Below are 13,035 nucleotides of genomic sequence, written 5' to 3' on the forward strand. Positions count from 1 at the left end.
AAGTAGATCATTACCTTTCTGCGTGGCAAGTTTAAAAAAAATCTGTACGTGGGAACGTTTTGGGCGCGAACGTCCTTAAGTGCAAGTCTACAAATTGAAAGATCCTTTCAGTACGCGTGCGACAACCAGAAATGACAGGTCGGCCTGGGCAACCCTTTTTATGAAGTTTTGGAAGTAAAATCTGCCAGCTTTTACATCACCACTAGAAGAACGAGTCTTCTCTAGTAAGCACTAACTGCTCTAAATGAAATGGACTTTGAAAAGATATAATTTTTTCAACGATAATAAACTCATTTGAACTTAACATTTCTCAAACGAGTCTTATTATCACGGTGCCCGACTTTCAGCAAAAAAACCAAGGGGCCAGCCAACCCCTAAGTTTTCAGATTTGGTCGCCATGCAGCTCAAGTATTTTAAATTTCGGCTTTTTAGGCCATATACATTTCAACAAAAGAGAGGCAACCATAAACCGAAAAAATCTATTATGTACACTTTCCAGATAAAATTAGGAGCTTTAAAAAAAATCTTGGATGCCACTTGTGGAATTTAGTTAATTTAAGATGTATAAGATTTCAGTTTTTAAGGATACGTGTACTTGGGTAAACACTGTTTTTCAACGACTGCACACGTTAACGGGTGTACTATAGTCCGCTATTGGACATTCACTACACTAAATTGATGGATAAAAAATTAAATAATAATAATATAATAAGTGTGAAAAGTTAGTCGCCAGTGAATAAAATCCAGTCGCATTGGCAACCAAAGCGGTTGCAATGTCGAGAACTGAAAAAATTATATTTTTCCAAACTCGATCCATTACATTTAGACCAGTTATTACTTACGAAAGAAGCCTATTGGATGACACAATTATTCACACTTAATCCCCACGGCCTTAACAAAAGGTGTGAATTTCACTCCAAAAATCGTATAATTACATCAACTAATTAGACCTTTTTACATATTCTTGCTTGGTAAATGAATTGTTACTGGTCCAGTTCTGTGTTATTTATTAGTCTTTTATAAATAGTTTCATTTAATTGTTATGTGATTACTTTTGCATTGATAGGCTCCCTAGGAAAATGTGTTACATTTAACTTGTTACATAACTTTTGCCACTTGTTTTTTCGTATACAACTGTTATCTTGCTTGTAATTTAAACCTTTCTGCATTTCTTAATTAAGTTGCTTATAGAAGCCAGTACCTCAGTTACACACAACCATTGTACAATAGTTTTCAGTTTTTAACGTACATATATGTTTGAAGAAGGCTGAAGAGCCAAAACGTCCATGGAATAGAGTCAGACCAGTAAGAAGTTCAACCCAATCAGTCGAAATATAGGTGTTCTTCTCTTCATTTGTGTTATATATTCTCCGTTCGCATGCTATCCTTTAATTGGCACGCGCGGATGTTGCTTATGTTTGAATTGCCACGGCTATTTACGCACTTTCGTATTTCAGTGGCATAGTAGAAATTTGTGTATGAAAGTTTCTTTTCTTCATTCACCCTGAAGACCGACAAGTTGGTTGAAATATAGGTGTTCTTTATAAACGTGTCTTGTCTTCATTTGTGCTTTTATATTGCTTAGTGAGTTGGCTTTTGACTTTGTCAAGCATAGTCAGTTTTTATGTGACACCGCTTTGCAGAAGTCAAATGCCTACAACTTTGAAATGACCCAGAACCAATCTGTTATATAGGACTTAATTAGTGCAAGTCAGAAAATATCTTAGCTTCACCCTTCAGGTCCCACGGGGTCCCCCATGCAAGGACCATGCAGTAAAATATAGCCATTAGACATGAGTGAAGTCTAGAAGTGGGATTGTTGAGGCTGGGGTAGAGTTTGATCCTCACTAAGCCTTTTTCTGGGGAATAAATACATCATGGAATTCACTGCAACTTTCTACAAACCTAGCTCCATTTTCCATAGCAAATTCTTTTGCGATAGACTCGTCTATAAACAAGGAAAAGCTCAGTTAAATTCGGAAAACTCGGAACATTACATATCTTATGCTTAGCCTATGATTCCCTGCCCAGAAAATAATATCACAATGTTCAACAGACGTTAAGTAGCACAGTATTCATATCGCCCAGTGTAGATCATAGACTCTTATTTCAACTCACACATGTACGTATAACCCTTGCCCTTGTAACCCTTACAGCCTTGTTAAAATAATTATACCAGTCATTAAGCATGCAGTATTTCCCAGGCAGAATCAACACGTCTGTTAAATGACCTCAAGAAAAACTAAAGAGTAAGGCTATAATAAAGGCGCCGTTACACCGCCAATGTTTTCGTGCAACTTGTCTCGCAAAGTTTCCTGCTTTGCCACTGCACGACAAGTTGCAAGAGACATCCCTGCTGTAACACCTTGTTATCTGAGATGAAATAATTACGAGACAAGATTCATGAAAAGTAGATGGCACAATTCTACTTTCTGCAACGGTTCCTGCAACTTGTCTTGATTCTGGCCGTTGGAGGATATGTCACTATGTGAAATGTTTCATGCAACATTAGACCTCGCAAAAGCAGCACATTTCATTGGATGCATTTGGGAAAATCTAAAATTTGATCACGGATCCATGACCATTCAGATGACCTGGAATTAAGTCTTTTTGCAAGTTCCCAGTCTTGTGGTGCCGACTTTCATTTTCAAAGTTATAAAGCACTAAAAGACGAGCGAGACCAGTTTCATGAAGTGGTGTTACATGGTGACTGAACTAACTGTGACCATTGTGCCTGGGGGGGCTTAAAAGCTCTAGAAGGTTTGAGAAGGCAGTCGTGACTTTGAACTCTGGTGTATTAACAAGCTTGGCTATGTCCAATGACTTTCATTTTCTTGTCATCAATATATCCCCAGGATATATCGACTTTAGTTAAGTCTAACAATATAATGTATCCGCGGTGCAAGCCCCAATTACTCTTTTGACGATATTGTGCAGCTGTTGGTATGTAAGATTTCCACTCAAACAGATTGATTGCAAATCTTCAGAAGAAGCCTCCCTCACAAGTGCTAGGTCGTCACAAATTCTATGCCACTTTTTCCAAACAAGAGAAATAGTTTGTCAAAGAAGCTAAAGGAAAACGAAGCTAATTAGGTGAAAAATCACCTTTCCAGGTAAAGGATTAAAATTCATAACAAAAGCGTTTTGTGCCATGCAGTCACAAAAACTGTAGAGCGTGTACCCTGAGAAACAAATTGTTTATTTGCAACATTTACACTTCTCACTGGAGCACTACTGAATTGCACTAGTACACTTAAGGATTACATTAGCGCACCAAATTCTAGTGCACCGGTTCACTATAAGGTTCATAAATTGCACCAGAGTATCAATCAGTGCACTAGTGCATTAATGTGCCGGTGCACCAGGACCATGTAACAGCTTTGGGAGGCAGTACTGTACACATAGCCAGAACCCTTTCCTTGCATAATGAAGCAAAAGACAAAGTCAGCAGGGGAATGACAGGAAAGACCTATTGCGCAGCTTTTTCATTTTTCTGACACAGAAAATAAAACAGAGAAATTTTACACATATTCTGACTGGATTGTCATGTATGGCGACCCAGTAATAATCAAATTTAGTGATGCACGCAACCCTCCCAACAACTCTTGACCCCGATTGTAGTTTTAACGTTGCCCCATAACTGATACTATCATATACCATCTTTGCGTCCTGCTTGAAGTTAATTAGTCTACGTCAGTTTAGTCTAACAAGAGACTCCAACCATGATTAAAGGGCAGGACTTTGTTTTTAATGTGAGCCAAATAATATACACATAACATCTCAGCAGAAGGTACAGATCTCCACACTAATTTTTAAAAATCAGAACTATTAGCTTTATGCAAAATACCTGGTTATGACTGAAAAAAGGCCATACCAATTATTTCGTACATAAAATATTGTAGTATCATTAGAAGTGGTGAGGTTTACCGCATTGATACTGACGCACTGATATTTACTAAGAAACATGTTAACAACAAAAGCAAAACAAATAAGTTATGACCAGTAGCAGTTACTGCAGACATGCTGTCACTGAGGGATTTTAAAATAACAGAAATTTTAAACAGGCTCTGAATTGAAATACCTGTTGAGGCTTGGCAGTATCACCACCAGACGTCTTTACATAATGAGCAGATGCCACCAAATCCCTGCAATTCATCAAGAATGTTAACACTTCAAATTAAACTTGCAAAGATCATAAATTGATAGTCATGCTACACAGCCATTAAAGATTTCAGCCAAGTCATAATTTTATACTGCATTATTGGATTGTAACTGGTAATTGCTTAACACTAAATAAGAAAAGGTTTTTCAAGATTACATCAATTCTACACCAATCAATGTCTCAAGCAACAAACATAAATTTGCAAAATTTCCCAATAAAAATGAAAAATTGCTAATAAGTGATCAACCATTTCAATCAAGTTTCTTATTGAGTAACTTAGCACGGGTAATTGAAATTTATTGTTCATCTTCTTGAGCAAGGTCCCAGATACAGGCTCTCACAGCAACAGAAGCATCATGTCTTGATGTGAAGAGTGCTGCAACAGGGTTCAAAGTTGTTGTGCACATGTCCGTGCCCACGGATAGCATGGTCGGGTTGCATGTAGGTAGTGTTGTCAGGTTGCATGTAGTAGTTTAGGGTACAGGTGTTGAATGGGTCTTTCTGGAACACTGTTTGTTGTTCCAAGTCAAACAGGATGGAGTTTTTAATTTATTTAACAAGACACCTATAAGGGCGTATGCGTGGGATGCGCCAACAGTTAGCACATATTGTCCAGTTACAGTGAGCTACAATAACAGGAACCTTCAGAAAATGGTGAGAGAATACCAGATTCTATTAATGTTAGGAAAAGGACACTCTAATGTAAAACCTACTACCTAAGCACCATCCCAGCTTGCTAGGCTATGACAGATGAACTCTGGGTGTAAAGGGTGGGGTCAGTACTGCACATTCTGCACTCCACCTAAGAACTCCACTGTGCAGGAACGAAGGCGGTTCAGGAGTATGGGTCGTCTGATGTTGACCCTGGAGGCCACAAATATCACCAGGCAACAGCCCTTTTTAACCCATGGACTAATTCGCGTGCGCTGTTGTGTTGTACAAGATAACTTGGGAAATTTTCGAGGTTTTGCATTGGAAAGCGAGCGTTAAAAATAAACCATATACGCAGTAAATGTACACAAGATAAGGAGTTCTAGAATTAAGTTCACCTTGAAGAAGAAACAGTGAACTTCCAGATGATGTAAAAATATTGCTAAAAAGTGATTCAAAACACGTCCTAAGGCTCAACTGAAAATGTAAAGGTAGAATTTTCGAAGCAGCGTGCGTTAAGCAATCAAGAAAGTTTTTGATCGCTAACTAAACAAAGCGCTTGAAAAATATATATTATAACTCAAAATATGCCTTATGCAATTTACAGTTAAGTCTAACCACTCAATGAATAATAATTGTTTGAAATTTATTCCAATCGCTTTGTTTTCTTGCAGGTATAAGTGCAAAAAAAAGGGAAAAAACGCTGATGCCGAATTAAACAAAATTTCACCACGTGTTTTCTGCTTGTCAAAATACACAAAACCGCAAGATTAATTTAGTTAATTGATCACTATCATGTTTCATGAGACAACAAACAAGGTCAAATTGTGTACAAAAGTGCTCTTTCGAAAACTTTGACTGAAAGATAACTTACACAACACAAGAAAAACAACAGAGAAAATCGCTGGAAGTTTTCTCGCATTTGCGGAATATAAACGCACGATCGGATTGATTTATTTGTTGAAGACACTGATCTTCCGAGGTATGCCGAAGGTGAAAATTCCTTCGATTACCAATTTATTTTAGGACAAAAAAAACTTGTTATTTGCAAAAAATCCATCGGTTGATCAATATAAAGCTAAATTTGGGAGCAAATCAATGCCCATTATGACGTTAATTGCTACGAAGGCCTTTAATTCTGCGCGGCTTACTCCATGAAAAAAGGTAATGCGCTCGGGGGTTTTTTTTTTACAGTTTTTGACAGGCATACCTACTCGTTTCGTTTACCATTAATTCCCATAGATCATCTCCTATGAAAACTAAGAAATATATTTCATTCATTCTGATAATCTAAAACGAAATACCGAGCAGTGGCTGCCACGAAATCTGGAACTTGAATATTATCGAGCTGATCATTCCAGCGAGCTTCTTGTTTATCATCGGTCGCTAGGTTTTCACCGTCTTCTTCGTCACTTTTAAAGCCATCTAAATCAAAATTTTTGTCTCTAATATCCCCTCCTCTTACAGGAAAACCATAAAAGATCCCTTAGATCCCTAGATCCTCCGAATCCGAAAAAAAAAAGCATGAATATCCCCATCGTTCGGTGCGCTATCTGGCGCATCGGCTGTTGTTTTCGCGTAATTTGATCGCGCGATCGAAAGGGCAAAAAGCCAGCCCTTGTGGGGTCTCTTATCAGCTGTCAAAATATGCTCACAACACGGCAAATGATTGGTCAATTATCCTACTAAATCTCCATAACAACAAAAAATTTAGATTTCCTAAGGGAGACTGGGTAGAGGCTTAAGATCAACTCCGATCAAGACGCCATTTTGTACGGCCGGTTTTGGCCGGTTTAGGTATTTCAGGGGTCATCGCGTGCGGCCGGTTACAGCCGGTTTAGGTGTCAGTGGGTTAGGGACAGCAATGCTTGCTCCGCACAGAGAGGGGCCTAGAAAAGGTGGCCTAACCAAAGCTTGTTTCCACTTCACCCATTTGGCTAGCTGCAGTCAACAGGCATCTTTAAACATGGTCGAACAACATTAAAGAAGGGAAACAGATCTATCTCACAAGGATGGCATGTTGGAACATCAGAACCATGCTATATACCACAGACAGCAGTCACCCAGAACAATGCTCTGCCTTGGACATGAACTTGCCAGTCTCAAGATCACCTTAGCGAAGTCCGTTTCCACGGAGAAGCAGCCTTCAATAACATGGTGCCAGCTACACCTGTACTGGTCAGGCAAATCTCAGATCAAGAGATGCCTTTCTGGCGTTGGTTTTAGGTCATGACCTCCATCACTTCCAAGCTCAAGAACATTCCAACCAGTCTGACCGCATCATCTCCTCGAGCCTCCCACTTAGCAACAACAAGTGTGCCACATTCTTTAGTGTATACACCCTGACTCTTCTAGCAGACCCTGCAGAAAAGGACAAGTTCTACGCTGACCTGTGCAAGCTTGTACAGAGCCCCCCTGCAGATGACAAGGTTGTCATTCTTGCCGACTTCAACGCCAGAAGAGGCTGAGATGCAGAAGCCTGGCAAGGAAAACTTGGCAAACATGGCATTGGCAACTGCAACAACAACGAGCGCCTTCTGTTAGAATTTTGCACAGAGCAGCAACTCAGCATCACCAACACCATCTTCCAGCAGAAAAACAGCCTGAACACAACTTGGATGCATCCTTGATCCAAGCATTGGCACCTCATTTACTACATGTTGGTGCGCCAGAGACACATGTGAGATGTCCTACACACCAGAGGTATTCCCAGTTCAGAATGCCACACTGACCCCCACCTTGTCCACTGCAAACTTTACCTCCACTTCAAACCCAAGCCGAAAAGAGGCGGTGCTACAAGAAAGAAGTTGGTAACCTCCAGTCAGCTGAAGTAAAAGCTGACTTCCAGGCGTATCTTCAATCAAAGATCTTAGAAACCTGTAGAGCCCTCCATAAAGCCCTCCCCAGAAGCATTTTTGGAACATCTGAAAACTGCCATTCTGCAGTCCTCTGAAGAAGTCCTTGGGTTCTCCACAAAGAAGAACAAAGACTGGTTTGATGAGAACAACCAAAAGATCCAGGAATTGCTGGCAAAGAAGAGGTCCACCCATCAGGCACACCTTGTGTGGCCGTTATGCCCTGTGAAGAAAGCAGGGGGAGAGACAGGAAAGACCTATTTTGCAACATGGGAAAAAACGAAGAAATTCAACTTATGTTCTGACTGGATTGCCTACGGCAACCGAGTAATAATACCTCGAGGAGTAAGGTGGATGACTTCTCCTGACACTAAAGCAGACATGTAAGTTTTTGATTGGATAAAAGGGTACCACACTTCCTCCTAGAAATGTTGCACATGGTTGGGGTTGTAAATTACAAATTGGTACTAGGTTTTGCATTCCAAAGTGCTAAATTTCTAACTTTTCATTGACAAATAGTATTGAATTAAGGACATTATATTGAAAGCCATTCAGATGTGGTTCAAAGGACAGCTCAGGAGGTAACAGAAACAACCTTTTTTCATTATTGCTTTTTTTGATAAACTAAACATCCAACTTAAATGTCGAAATAATAATAATATTATTATTATTCAGTAGCTGAGCCCTTTTTCTTTTGGCATGTAAAAGTCCTTAGAATTCTTTCTTAACACATCAAACGGACTCTTTGTTGTCATGAATTTAGAACTTATGAAATGCCATATATTTGAACTGCAGAGTGAACATGAAATGAAAGTTGGAATGATCTTCACAGTTAGCTAAGCAACTAAAACCAGTTGCAAGTAAAATATCCATGGTCATGTGTTTGAATTCTGTTTATATTCTAAATTCATTTCCTTTATCTCTAGTCGGATCCAACTGGACCGGACCTCAATATTATTGACCAGCTCTCAGCTGGCTTGATAGCTCAGTTGGTAGGCCAAGTGCAACACAATAGCTGGTTTGAATCCCATGCTCAAGTTGCTGATTAACTGTGTTGATCTCTGACTCTCTTGTACTCAATTTCTGCAGTTCAAATATATGAACATTTCATACAATTACGTGTATTCTATATCATTCACTGATTCACCTATTAAGGGATAATGAAAATAACTTGAAAATGGGCAGCTCCCACAGGGCTTAACACTGTAGCATAGATGGTTAAGCAAGTGCAGTGCAAGCGCACAGTCACGGGTTTGAGTCCCTTTAAAGCCTCACGTTTTTTGACTTGTCTCACTAGATGCCTAGTACCGGTAGCTTAGATTCCTTTGGTTTGACTTGTAATGAGCATGTTGGTTCCCCTTCACTTGGCTTGCATTGGAGTTTGCAGTAGGCTTAAACTTTTTTTGTGTGTTGTCAATTCCATGGGACGTTGAGATTGCTGTACATGTTGGGCTCTCAATAGAAGATTGTCTGTGTAAAAACTTCAAATTAATTGGCCATTCAACCAGTTCTGGGAACTTCTCCTTTCTAGCAATAAATTTAATGACTCCACCCATTAGAAACAGTGAAGAGGTAAGCCCAGATTGTACACTCAAGAACTCATACATTTTTCTGAGTCACGCTTGTAAAAAGATCGTGCCACTTTTTTCCACACGTACGAAGCCTAGAGCAGCTTATCTTCAAACAAAAATAAGGTGTCATTATACATGTAAGTAACCACAAGTTTGCTTGTATTTATTTGCATCCCAGTTTATAACCATTAATGGTGTGCCACAGCTTACTACCAAGACAGCAAGTTGTCAGTTATTTAATGATAAATACATTACATTAATGCGAGGAATTTTGTTCTCTCAAGGGTTCATCCACATGTGATGTAAGTAAATAATGCATGACTTTTTGGTTGAGGATCAAAAATGGAAATTTAATGAGCAGCAAAACTAATATGTAATTATAAAGTCAACTCTTTAAGTTCCTGAATTTTACCTCTTTTCATTGTCAGCTGCTGTTGAGAATTGGAAATCCACTGATGTTTTGTGTCCCTCACTTTTTGCAATGCCTACATTTAAATCAATCAGTGAAAGAAAACATTAAAAAGAAAAAAAGATATTGTAAATATTTCAAAGAGGCACTTACTTCCTGAACCCATTCACTCCTGAACCACCCCCCATTGACGAGTAAAACCGTCTGGCGTTAGACTAAGTAAAATCTATTAAATCTATTGAAGTCTCAGTCCCACGGATCTATGGGGTAATGAATGATTTGATTTGAGATTATCTTTGTCCAGGTACTACATGTACATGCATGTATAGCTAATTCATTCTCATAAATAAGAAACAAAATGTAATTTCTGATGGTTGAGGGTGCAAATAAGACAGAAATTGATATTTCTATGGCACGGGAACAGAAGGATCTGGGTACGATTTGTGAGAGGCATGATGGGTATCAGGTTGTCCATAAAGTGTTAGTTCATCATGTGGTGAGCCATTCTAGGCCTGCATCAGTCCGTGTAACTTTTGTTTCTTTTAATGAATCGTTATTGTTTTGTAACTAGAGACCCTTTCAACCCTGGGGGATCGTGGCACCACATTGGTTCGGGGAATACGTTTCCATTTTTTGTCCCTCACGAGGATTTTTTGGTTTTTGGTATCCGGCGGTGTCACAGGGAATCGCTTTCCTGTAGATAGTTTTTGTTATAGTTTCGCATGAAGGTGGTTCATGCCTGCTGCTGGTGCGAGGCCAAAAGAAACCAAAATAAACCTAATGGATTGCAATTGTCTGTGTAGTGAAGTTGAAATGAAATTAACTGACAGGTCAAGTTCAAATAACTGCATTGTACCTAAATTCTTTTTCCCATAAAAATTAATAAACTCGCCATATGTAATCAACAGACTACAAATCTCTTTCAAAATGAAAAATAAATGATGAAATGGTATATGAAATGAATCATATGTGAACTGCGGATATGAAATCAAGTGAAGCTATGATCTTCGCAGTTATGAGAGCAATTTTTGCAATTGCGTAGAGAAGCCTGAAAAATTCCCGTTGAAGTCCTGAATTTTTCAGGCTTCTCTACGCAATTGCAAAAATTGCTCTCATAACTGCCAATATCATAGCTTCACTTGAAAATGAAAAATAATACCACACCCGAACCTGTATTAAGCGGTCACCCTCGGGGAATGGCTAAGTGACCGCTTAATACAGGTTGTACAAAATACAGGTCAGATCACGGTGAAAATGCCATTTTATATTACAGTTAATGACGCAGTTACAGCTTATGCATAAAAGCGCTCAAAAAATAACTTACTCGGTTAAAAGTAACTGCAACAATAACATGGTTTGAGAAAAATAGAACATAGAAAGGGAGTAACAAAACAGTAACGTCAAGTTGATGCGGCCGGTATTACAGCCGGTCGTTAGAAAAAGACATACTCCTAATCTAGTGAGTCTTTAAACCTATTTGTCCTAAGAAGAAAAATAAGTAGATATCAATGTCTGTTGTTTAGGTTTCCGTAGTTTAATACCGCTAAGTATGTCATTCACTTTGCTTAACACCAGAGAAAGTTCCTGGTGTCCGTTAAACTGTGCAAAGTCTGTCAGTTGCTCTGCCATGTTCGCCCCCTCCGATACTGACTTTATAGTTGGTTGTTCTAATTCGACGTCATACTCGTCCTCCCTTTCATTGAATATTGGCAGTCTCTTCTCTGCTGAGACAGTCATCACTTTATCACCAGCTTCGTCCTCCTCACAGCCAAGTAATTGATCTTGAGTTGTGTTCCTCTAGCTTAGTTCTGAGCTATCGATGTTACCAAAGCATGTTTCAATTTGCTCTTCGTCTGAGATGTATGTTCCAGCATCACCAGAACTGATCTTGTTGATCAGCTCTTGAAGTTGATCGATCTCATCCGCTCCTTCAAAGGGATCACCGTCTTCTTCCGGGTAGAGCTCTGTTTTCCGAAAGCATTTCCTCCCAAGCTTGTCGTCCCAAGCTTGTCGTCCCCATACCATTGCCATAGAAATATTTATGGACTTGACAATATCGCCTGCGCTGTTCGACTCATCCACCTTGGACCAAACGTAATGAAGCAGTCGTTTCTTGTACTTCACTTTCCAATTTGCTGATACTGGCATCTCAGGCCGTGTCTTTGAAGTTGTGTTTTTCAGCAGGAATTTGATACTGATATTCAAAAACCTCTCATCAAGGGCTGGAGGATGGCATTGGGCATTGTTCAAGAACAGTAAGATACTTCGCTTTTTGCGAATCAAAGTTGCATTAAGCCAAGACAAGACTGTCATTCATTACCTGTTGTCATCCATGCCTTTGCGTTGGAGAAAAACCAGCATTTATAGGGCCTTTTAATATCCTTTAAATTCTTGAAACACCTCGGCTTTGCGTATTTTCCTATGACAATGGGGTCTTCTTTTTCTCCAGCGGTGTTAACGAAGAACGCCCATGTATTTCTCTGTTTGGCTGGCTTTCCACCATTACGTCATTCCTTTCCATTTAGGCTTGTTTCGGGCAATCTTTGCCAAAAGCTCCCTGTTTCGTCCATATTCCACACATCTTCAGGCTTCCACCCTCGTGTGATCTCTTTAACTCATTCATTCCAGCTTTCGATAGTTTCGTCTTTCACGTCTCCATCCTCACCAGCTATGGCCATGTGGTGTAGGTTGTGTTGTTTCTTGAATGATTCTAGCCACCTATTAGAAGCAGCAAAGCCACTGATGCCCCTGAAGAAACACCGAACTGGAAAGCTGGTTCTAAAGTGGCTTTTTGTATGACGTGTAAGACCAGCAGCAAAAATACTGCAGCAGAAAAAACCAGCGCTTAACTGAACGAAGGCCGCTCTCACCAGACAAGACAGCAAGACAAGTAGATCTAGCCTGAAACGTCATGGTGGTACAAAAGAAAAAGTCACAGAAAAGCGGAAATGCTTGAGCCTTCAGCAGAGAGTTGCGCTGATAAATTACGCCAAAGATCATCCAAAGGAGGGACATCGTAAAATTGCTGACAAATTTGGTATTGGAAGAACCCAAGCCCATAAAATCTTAAAGGAACGAAAAGAAATACTTGCGTTGTACGAAAGCCATTTACAGTTGAATAACCAAGAAAGAGTCCGCTGTGGGAAGTACTCAGATGTGAATGAGGCACTATGGGACTGGTACGTTATCTGCAGGAACTCGAACATTCCCGTTTTGGGAACAATGCTTCAGGAAGAAGCTTTGATGATTGCAGAAAAAAATGGGTAGGAACAGAACTTTCCGATCTGTTACATACTGACGCTTGGCAGCTTAAGCAATGATATTTTGTTTCCTCTTGGCAGCTCTGACAAAGCAGCACAGCCATAGCCATTGCATAAAAAAGATAGA

The 13,035-nt window shown here is 39.6% G+C and overlaps 1 protein-coding gene across 2 annotated transcripts in view; it reads right to left on the reverse strand.

The window, feature by feature from the left end:
- The window catches only part of LOC138015037 (coiled-coil domain-containing protein 66-like), a 95,991-nt gene that overhangs the window by 42,975 nt on the left and 39,981 nt on the right, over positions 1-13,035 (reverse strand). For both annotated transcript variants that reach the window (XM_068861938.1, XM_068861937.1), the window contains exons 5-7: positions 9,652-9,724; positions 4,082-4,145; positions 1,906-1,948 (exon numbers count right to left, since the gene is read on the reverse strand). In XM_068861938.1, coding sequence (XP_068718039.1) covers positions 1,906-1,948; positions 4,082-4,145; positions 9,652-9,724 — 180 coding nt within the window. The remainder of the gene's footprint in view (positions 1-1,905; positions 1,949-4,081; positions 4,146-9,651; positions 9,725-13,035) is intronic.

This window comes from Montipora capricornis, chromosome 9 (assembly GCF_036669925.1).
Source record: "Montipora capricornis isolate CH-2021 chromosome 9, ASM3666992v2, whole genome shotgun sequence".
NCBI classification, from domain to species: Eukaryota; Metazoa; Cnidaria; class Anthozoa; order Scleractinia; family Acroporidae; genus Montipora; species Montipora capricornis.